Below are 10445 nucleotides of genomic sequence, written 5' to 3'. Positions count from 1 at the left end.
CACGGTTGTGACCAATTTTTATTGGTGGCAAGGTGAAGACCCAATGTACAAGCAAAACGAAACATTTCTCAGACAACATGTACAATTCTCAGGCATTGTGTCGAGTAACAAAAACTTACCGACAACTGATGGACAATCACAGGTGAAGAAACCACCTGAAAATGGCACTTCATTCATAAATGTCATTTTTGTCAGCAATGTAATCGATTAAGTCTTGTGGCGTCATCAACTTTTCAGCTTCTCCATCAGGAATTTCACATACTGAAACGGCACAAGCCACAATATGAAAGAGGTTAAAGAAAGAACCAGGAAATAAATAAATAGATTTTAAAAAGGAAAGCTTCAACCTTCAGGTACAACTACAGCACATGCACTATTGATCAGGCCGCCGCACCGCCGATCAGGGCGTTGCACCGTCGACCAGACCGTTGCACCGTCGACCAGAGCGTTGCACCGTCGACCAGAGCGTTGCACCGTCGACCAGAGCGTTGCACCGTCGACCAGAGCGTTGCACCGTCGACCAGAGCGTTGCACCGTCGACCAGAGCGTTGCACCGTCGACCAGAGCGTTGCACCGTCGACCAGAGCGTTGCACCGTCGACCAGAGCGTTGCACCGTCGACCAGAGCGTTGCACCGTCGACCAGAGCGTTGCACCGTCGACCAGAGCGTTGCACCGTCGACCAGAGCGTTGCACCGTCGACCAGAGCGTTGCACCGTCGACCAGAGCGTTGCACCGTCGACCAGAGCGTTGCACCGTCGACCAGAGCGTTGCACCGTCGACCAGAGCGTTGCACCGTCGACCAGAGCGTTGCACCGTCGACCAGAGCGTTGCACCGTCGACCAGAGCGTTGCACCGTCGACCAGAGCGTTGCACCGTCGACCAGAGCGTTGCACCGTCGACCAGAGCGTTGCACCGTCGACCAGAGCGTTGCACCGTCGACCAGAGCGTTGCACCGTCGACCAGAGCGTTGCACCGTCGACCAGAGCGTTGCACCGTCGACCAGAGCGTTGCACCGTCGACCAGAGCGTTGCACCGTCGATCAGAGCGTTGCACCGTCGATCAGAGCGTTGCACCGTCGATCAGAGCGTTGCACCGTCGATCAGAGCGTTGCACCGTCGATCAGAGCGTTGCACCGTCGATCAGAGCGTTGCACCGTCGATCAGAGCGTTGCACCGTCGATCAGAGCGTTGCACCGTCGATCAGAGCGTTGCACCGTCGATCAAAGCGTTGCACCGTCGATCAGAGCGTTGCACCGTCGATCAGAGCGTTGCACCATCGATCAGAGCGTTGCACCATCGATCAGTGTTGCACCATCGATCAGAGTGTTGCACCATCGATCAGAGTGTTGCACCATCGATCAGAGTGTTGCACCATCGATCAGAGTGTTGCACCATCGATCAGAGTGTTGCATCATCGATCAGAGTGTTGCATCATCGATCAATGCATGTCAGATATCACTTCAAAGAAACCTGTGATCGGCTAAACACATTCACTTTCCTTTTACCCGCCCACAAGCACAGAAGGTGTTCGATTCATACCAAATTCATCTTCCATGGCCATAATGATCTCCACTTGGTCTAAACTGTCCAACCCGAAGTCTTTCATGAAGTGGGAAGTCACATGAAGCTGAGAAACAAAGCGATGAAATCATTCAAGACGACTCTGCAGTTATGGCCCATAACAAATTAAAACAAGCTGAAGCATCATGGGTAATGCTTTTATAATTAATATATTACTTCCATCCGGTAAATAAACATCTTAACATCCTCGGTCCTTACGGACTCTGCTGGAGCGGTGTTTGCAGTTTTTGAGATGTGTTCATACGGATAATCCAGAGCAACTAGTTTGTATTATTCTCAAAGAAGTGACCCGCAGTAAAGTTTGTGTTTCGTTGAGAATATTTCATACGGGCAGCAGGGAGAAAAAAAGTGGCGTCACTAAATTGGGTGGCTGGCAATCAATCATGTGACGACCGTTGCCATGACAATGTCCGCACATTGAGCACTCAAATGGGGAGTTATATTGGACCAAATGCATGTGCCAGGGTACACAGGATTCGATGCATATGATGTGCTGGCAGGATGGCCTGGAGCTACGCACACTCGCCTCCAAGCTGTCGTTAAACGGGTGTCCCGTCCGCCAGCATTAGTCGGCAGACGTTAAAGACCCCACGGTGTCCTTTGCAAAGAGTAGGTGAGTATTCGCCGGCACCGTGAACAAATTCAAAATTTCTGCACCAACCAGCAGGGGGCACTGCATCAGCGGTAGAGCCGCACCCCCAGCAATGATGCAAACCAGCAGCCACAGGCTCCACCCTAAATTAATGAATGAATGAATACGAACAATCCCTGATCCCAAACGGATTAACCTGTCAGAAACTCAGTGAACCTACTTCCGTTTACATACACGTTTTCCAAACATCAGCTTTTTCCCGAAGTAAATGTGCTGTGCAAACACATTTTTGGTTGTATTCTTCCGCCTGAGACCACAAGGTGGAGGTGACACACAAACATGTCAAAACACATTTTAATATAACGAATATAAATAAAGCAATTAGTGCAAAACTTGCATAAGTTGGTAAAAAATACTGTTCCCCCCTCTGGGCCGGTGCTCCTGCCTCACACCTAGCTCAGCTTCACGCTGTTGAAACCAAAGCGTTCAGAATCATTGGAATCTCCTGCGATGAAGCTAACTCCAAGGGCCTTTCACTCACTCACCGCAGGCAGGTTGGTGGTCTTTCTGTCTTCTACCGACTCCTCTCCGGCCTTGCTCCCCCAGCTCTGTCTGTGCTCTGTCCCCAAAATATTCCTACAGGTCGCACATGATCTGCCAGCAACCCTCTTATGGTTAAACTGCCGAAATCAAGACTCTGCTCACCTTCACTCCTTCATTCCTCTTTTCTTCCACCTCTGGAACAAACTCCCTCACTCTCTTCAATCCCACTCCTCCCTCCAGGTCTTTAAAACAGCTGTTCACCACCATCTCTTATCTTCCCCCATCCAAAACCTTGATCTTTTCTACCCTGCTAATTCACCCCAGATCCACTTTTCTGAAATACCGACTTCTTTCCTGGAAGTCCTTGCAGTGTCCTTGTTTTATACTTCTCCCCCCCCCCACCCCCCCCCCCCCGCCTTCCCACACCTCTTCCCCCAAGCCCTCTCCCTCCCACAGATCTCCCGATGTCCTTGCTCTCAATTGTTGTGTTTGTGTGCTTCCCTCTCTCTCTCCCCATCTTGTCTACCGCTCCCCTTATTATATGTTTTATGTGTCCCTTTGATTTTTTGTGTGATTAATGTTAGCTCTTTCACGAGCCTCGATCTTGTGTCCAAAAATAAATAATTAAATTTTTTAAAAATCAAATCCTGATGAAAACCACAATTTCACGAATGCAGTAGCTCCGCCGAACATTCTAATGAAGGTGATTTCGGCCGGAATTTGTAATTTGTTCAGGGTGCCGATAACAAAAGGGTGCCTACTTGCCATTATCAGTGTCCTTTGATGTCTACCAACAAATGCAATGAAGACACGAGTACAGAACACACAGATTTATATCGCATCATCGATTCCACAACCTTCCTCCAATCTGGCAGTTTACAATCTGGTGATAGATCAAACCCACACGGGACAAGACCAGAGGGCAGTGCACTACCTTTGTGCCACCCCGTGGCACTTCCAACTCCGAGTGAATATTCCCTTTCATAGAAATAATGTCAATCAATAAAAACCAAGCTCACCTTTCCAGGGTCAATCTTGTCATACATTTTCAGCACGTACATGACCCTGCTTCGAATGAGGCCCAGAGACATTGGAACATCCGAATAACTCCGTACAAGCTGAAAGTTCACATGGGTAGGGGGTAATACCTGGGGGAGGGTAAAGGAGCAACACAAAAACAAACAAGTGGACAAAAACTGCAGTCGATGATGGAAAAATCAACAGAGCTGTGAAGAAAAAACCCTCAAAACACCTGTCAGTGACATCATCAACAACCTCCAGTTAAAGTATCACAACCTACCGTTCACAGAAGACTTCGACAGCAGAATTACAAAGGCTACGCCGCAAGATGCAAACCTCTCATCAGCACCAAAAATAGAAAAGCCAGATTAGAATTTGCCAAGAAGTGCAAAGTCGAGTTCTGGAACAAAGTTTTATGGACAAATGAAACAAAGATAAACCTTTACCAAAACGATGGAAACATGAAAATGTCGAGAAAGGAAGAAACGGCATATGATCCAAAGCACACAACCTCATGTGTGAGCATGGTGGAGGTTGTGTCATGGCTGCCTCTGGAACTGGCTCACTCATCTTTATTGATGACAAGCAAGGGTACCCGGATTTGCCGGGCAACACCAGGTCCCTCCTTCCACCACTCCCACCGGACTCCCATCCCACCACCCCACCACTCACTTCTACCACCCTAGCCCCTCCTTCCTCCCATCCCAACCCAACCCTCCCTGTTTTCACCCGACCCTTAACCAGGCCCCACCCCAAGGAGCCTATACTATCACTACAAAGTTTGGTGGCGACCACCATTAAAGATCTCCACTCCCTACATTCAAAAAAACAAAATCTATAAAAGTTAATAACTTGTTTGTTTTGGTTTTTTTCACCATAAATCCCACATGGGGCCACCATTAGGCAAGCCAAGCATGGGTGCACTACAATCCATAGGGGCTGACATTAATAGCAACACGCTGATGTAGAGAACCTCCACCGGCCCCTCTAAAATTACTATTCCTCCCCTTGTTTACTTACTATCTAGTGTGTTAAACTTGACGATGGTCACAAACTGTTCCAAGTATCTTCCCCTCAACCATCACCAAAAATCAACATTCTCCATGGTAGCGCCCACCCACCCCCCCCCTCCCCCCCGACCCTTCTCCATGCCATGAAGCCCCCATTATGTTTGCCAAGCGTTGGCGGCCAGACAATGTTTCGTTCTCAAGATATACGGGAACAGACAAACAGTGACATGGTGTGACAATAAGGGAAGCTTTGTGTTCGCATTGGATTTCCTGATAGCACATGGAACAAGTTTCCTACAAACAAACAAACAAACAAACATGTCAACAAAGTAGGTTTACTGCAAAATAATAGCAAAAGACTTGGTTGTGAATTCACAATGATGGTTTAAAAAAAAAAAAAAGCCCTGAGCATTTCTGAACACCTTCAAGGTTGCACTTTTGACATCGTTCAACGCACGGCTCCCGGCTCCCAGCACAACGTGACTGCGAGCACCGAGCACCATTTCATGTACGTACCGCACAAGAGTTGCAAAAACAAGGATAACTGGAGCGAAGACGACGTCGCGCTAATGCCAATCCCCACACTTCCCAACTAAGGCAAAACGTTCCATCGGGAACGACCCAATATCAAATTTTGGGTTAAATCTTTTCCATTTTCACCCCACGTCCCCAATTCCCTACCCCTGGGGGTCAAATCAAAAGTTGTTACATATTTCACGTGCGTCCCAATGCTGATTACATATGAAAAGTTTCATTTTAAAATGTGCCTGCAATAACCTGGTGTTGGCTTAGCGGTTAGGGTGCCGGCTTGGGATCCCAGGATCCTGGGTTCGAATCCCGGTCGATCGCTGAATTAACACCAGGGGGGTTGACTCAGCCTGTCATCCTTCCGAGGTCGGCAAATTGAGTACCAGCTTGCTGGGATGAATGATCCCGGTGTGTACCCCGGTTTAGAATAGGTACACCGTATCCCTGTCGTTACATATTTATGTAACATATTTATGGATATGTATGGATATGTATGTATCGTTACATATTTATGAAATATATGTAACAATATATGTTAACATACATATAAATAACATACATATAAATGTATGTCACAAATAACAATATGTAACAATTTATCGTTCCATATTTATTTATGAAATATGTCGTTACATATTTATGGATATGTATGTCGTTACATATCCCGGAAAAGTCGTTACATATTTCACGTGCCTCCCAATGCTGATTACATATGAAAAGTTTCATTTTAAAATGTGCCTGCAATAACAGCTTTTGGCATTTGACCTTTTGACCTCACCCCAGGTGGCAGGGCCAACTGGTACTGAGGCAGGGCCAAAATGGTACTGCTCTTGCACCTTCGTGTCACGTGGCAATCAAAACTTCCAAATGTGGTGAATTCCCGCTAAAATCGTTTCGGAGATAGCGTGACGGACAGACACCCAATTAGAATATTGCTCTGTTTATTTGTGGGAATACCTCGTATTAGGAACAGCTATGGAGAAGCAGCCACAGCACCCTAAAACAGGCCCTATTATGATCAGAGGCCAAATCCAATGTGTAGAAGCTGAAATACGAAACACCACACACTGTTCACCAAGACTCCATGAAGAAACATTCTGCTCACCATTTACAGGTAACCACACCACCATGCACCTGGATTATGTGCACCCAAACTCAAAATTCAGACTTTGTTTTCCATCAAACGAAGGCAAGTTATCGCAGACACTCTGAAATTACAAATTCCTACTCGAACGTTGCATCATCGTCATAGCGACGCCCCCAATTATGCTATTCGTAACTTAGTGCTGCATACGAAAGAAGAAGAAGAAGACAAAGTTGCTTGTACAATGTACATAGATCAAGCACTTGGGTAGACACAAGCAGACATTAGTGTACTTTCACATGAATTGCAGGGACATTAGTAAACGATGGAGGAACACATACATGTCACATGGTATTTTAACCTTGTTTCCCTGCATAATGAGCCAAGGTTTCAGAAAGGTACATGAGATTCCAGCAGATGGGACACACAATGTGAAACATCACGTCTCGTCTTCATTTTGAATACGATTCGTTATGAACTTGGATTCGGAAGAGGGTCAGAAAGCAGTATTCAGGATTGCAAAGCAGATAGCGAAAGAGAGGTGTGATGTGATGGGGGTGAGTTGCTTGAAGGATGAAGTGGGACAAATCGTTGTCGACCCAGATGGAATTAAAGGAAGATGGAAAAGATATATGGAAATGTTGTTGAATACAGAGAATGAATGGGATGGCAACATAGAGAGTAACCCAGTTTTAGGACCGGCAGAGAAGATAACTGAGAAGGAAGTTGAGGAAGCGATAAAAGCAATAAAAAAAACCCCCAAAAAAACCACCTTTAGAGGCCATTTTTCCCCGCATAGCGGGGGTTGGCCTTTTTCGGGGACCGTGGTTGTTGTTCTTTTTCGGTCCCCTTTTTGAAGCAATGTTTTACGGCCGGATGCCCTTCCTGCCGCCAACCCTTTTTGTCGCCTTTTTACGACAAGCAGGGAATTACCAGTGAACTGGTACTCAATTTGCCGACCTCGGAAGGATGACAGGCTGAGTCAACCCCCCTGGCGTTAATTCAGCGATTGACCGGGATTCGAACCCAGGATCCTGGGATCCTAAGCCGGCACCCTAGCCGCGAGACCAATACCAGGAAAAAGCGATAAAAGCAATGAAGGGTAGAAAAGCGGGAGGGCCGACGGGAGTTGTGGGAGATATGTTGAAGGCAGCAGGAAGTTGGGGTGTGAAGAGAATGACAGAGATCTGTAATCTGGTGGTGAAAGAAGGCCGCATTCCAGTGGATTGGGAACTGAGTACCCTCGTCCCGCTATACAAGGGGAAAGGTGACCCTCTGGAGTGTGGCTCGTACCGAGCGATAAAGTTATTGGAGCATGGAATGAAGGTATTGGAAAGGGTGTTGGAGAGGAGGATAAGGAAGAAAGTGAAGATCGACGAAATGCAATTTGGATTCATGCCAGGAAGAGGAACGACAGACGTGCTTTTCATTGTGAGGCAGTTGCAGCAGAAGTACATGCAGAAGAGGAGGAAGTTGTTTCTTGGGTTTGTTGATCTGGAGAAAGCATTCGATCGGGTTCCACGCAAAGTATTGACATGGGCATTGAGGAAGTTAGGAGTGGAGGAATGGTTGATCAGAGTAGTGATGGCAATGTACAAAAGAGCACCCACAGCTGTAAGGACGAAGGACGGGAACAGTGGCGAGTTTGAGGTGAAGGTGGGAGTGCATCAGGGGTCGGTACGAAGTCCACTACTATTTGTAGCTGTGATGGAGGTGCTGGCTCAGAACGTAAAGGAGGGTTTACCGTGGGAGTTGTTGTATGCAGATGATCTGGTGTTGATTGCGGAAAGTATGGATGGACTGAAGGAAAAGAAGGAACACGTGGAAGGAATGTATGGAGACAAAAGGTCTGAAGGTGAATATCAGAAAGACGAAGGTGATGGCAAGTGGTAAAGCATGTGGTGAGGTGGAAAGAACTGGGAAGTGGCCCTGTGCTGTGTGTAGAAAGGGTGTCGGAGTGAACTCCATTCAATGTACAATGTGCGCAGAGTGGGTTCATCAAAAATGTAGTGGTCTGAGAGGGTCATTAACCAGTGTGGCAGCTACATTCATATGTAAGGTGTGCACAGAGGGAGCTGCAGATGGAGGAAATGTTGAGTTGGATCTTGGAGACGGCGTGAAGCTGGAAGGTGTGAAAACATTTTGCTACCTCGGAGACATGCTGAATGGAGAAGGTGGATCAGACTCGGCAACGGTTGCTCGAGTGAGATGTGCATGGAAGAAGTTTCGGGAATTGAGTGTCGTGCTGATGATGAGGGGTGTGTCGTTGAAGCTGAAGGGAAAGGTGTGTGCTGCATGTGTGAGAAGTGTTATGATTTATGGGAGCGAGACATGGGTAATGAATGTAGAGCAGCAACGAAGGTTGGAAAGGGTGGAAATGCGAATGGTTCGGTGGATGTGTGTAGTATCGTTGAGAGAGAGGAAGACAAATGATGAATTGCGAAAGATGATGGGAATAGAGCCTGTGATTGATGCTATGAAGAGGAACAGGTTGAGATGGTTTGGTCATGTGTTGAGGAAGGATGAAAGTGACTGGTTGAGAAGAGTGATGGAAATGAATGTAGAAGGAAGTAGAAGACGGGGAAGACCGAGAAAGACTTGGCTAAAGATGGTGGAAGAAGAAATGCAGGCAAGGGGGTTAACAAGGAGAGATGCAGAAAAAAAGGTCAAAATGGAGAAGATTGTCATGGGGACCGCAAGGCTAACTCCCGCTCTAGCAGGGAAAATGGCCTTTAAAATGCATGTTGTTTGTATGAACATCAAGCCTCCATGATGTCGTTCGCAACAATATCGTGTGCAGATTACATAACCCCACGTGTAGATACCCCCCACTGTGTACAGATCTCCCACCCCCCCCCCGTTTGCAGATATACCCACCCCGTGTGCAGATACCCCCCCCCCACCCCCCCCGTGTGCAGACAATCCCCCCCCCCCCCCCCCTTGTGCAGATACCCTCGCGCAATCGGCGCGAGCTCGGATGTGCAGCAAGCACTACGCAGTCGGCACAAGCTCGGATGTGCAGCAAGCACTACGCAGTCGGCACGAGCTCGGATGTGCAGCGAGCACCACGCAGTCGGCACGAGCTCGGATGTGCAGCGAGCACCACGCAGTCGGCACGAGCTCGGATGTGCAGCGAGCACCACGCAGTCGGCGCGAGCTCGGATGTGCAGCAAGCACTACGCAGTCGGCGCGAGCTCGGATGTGCAGCAAGCACTACGCAGTCGGCGCGAGCTCGGATGTGCAGCAAGCACTACGCAGTCGGCGCGAGCTCGGATGTGCAACAAGCACTACGCAGTAGCACGAATTCTGTAATGTGGATACAGCACGGGATGATGGGCCAAATGGTCTCCTCAAAATCTCCTTATAACATACGAATAATGAACATGAAGTCGACACGATCAATGCTCCTGTAATGACCGCGAATCGCAATCCCAGCCAAAGCCATTGTCGAGTGACCTTGTACAAGAAGGCCTCAGGTGCAGGATATAGAGTTGAGATTAAAGAAAAGAGCACACGACCACACGTACCGGTAACACGGCTCCTTTCGCCGACCACGTTTGCACAGGTCTCAATGAGCTCAAGGCCCGAGGGAGAGTGACCGCAGGCACAGACCAGCCTCGCATGACTCCCAATGAACGACCCACACAGCCAAGTCGCCACAGCGCCGCCATGCTCACCGCCGCGCGATCCATCAATCAATCACGTGACTCCTGTGATGCCACATGTTGTGGGTGGTTTCAAAATATTTACCGCTTGGTGTTAAATTACAACGTTTAAAAGCAGGTCGAATACAGTGTTAAAACATTTTTATACCTTAACATAGCACAAATGCTTGTTAACAAGATTTTACCTATACACCGCTCCTTAAATGATCTGTTCACTTCTCAATGTCATATTCGTTAATGTAATGAGACAAATATTAATAAAATGTAATTTACAAATGCAAAAGTATAATATAATGCATTTTACTTTATATTCATTAATGACGTCTTTCATATGCAACACAAGCACGAAGCTGCGGGGGAGCATCGTGGCTAAGGGCGTGGCATAATCGGCAGAGGGCGTGGCATCATCGGCTGAGGGCGTG

At 47.7% G+C, this 10445-nt stretch overlaps 1 protein-coding gene across 1 annotated transcript; it reads right to left on the bottom strand.

Annotated features, from left to right (window-relative positions):
* NDUFAB1 (NADH:ubiquinone oxidoreductase subunit AB1) lies at positions 1 to 10091 on the bottom strand. Its single transcript, XM_068115164.2, has 4 exons — positions 9886 to 10091; positions 3736 to 3864; positions 1540 to 1627; positions 1 to 261 (listed from the first exon to the last, which is right to left on the bottom strand). Exons 1-4 carry the CDS (start codon positions 10048 to 10050, stop codon positions 170 to 172), a joined length of 474 nt encoding a protein of 157 aa, XP_067971265.1. The 5' UTR covers positions 10051 to 10091; the 3' UTR covers positions 1 to 169.
* Positions 10092 to 10445: the final 354 nt, after the last annotated feature.

Source organism: Myxine glutinosa, chromosome 5, assembly GCF_964187855.1.
Source record: "Myxine glutinosa chromosome 5, kmMyxGlut1.1, whole genome shotgun sequence".
Taxonomy (NCBI): Eukaryota; Metazoa; Chordata; class Myxini; order Myxiniformes; family Myxinidae; genus Myxine; species Myxine glutinosa.
Note: the sequence above shows the minus strand (reverse complement) of the source record. Positions and strands in the feature narration are given on the sequence as shown.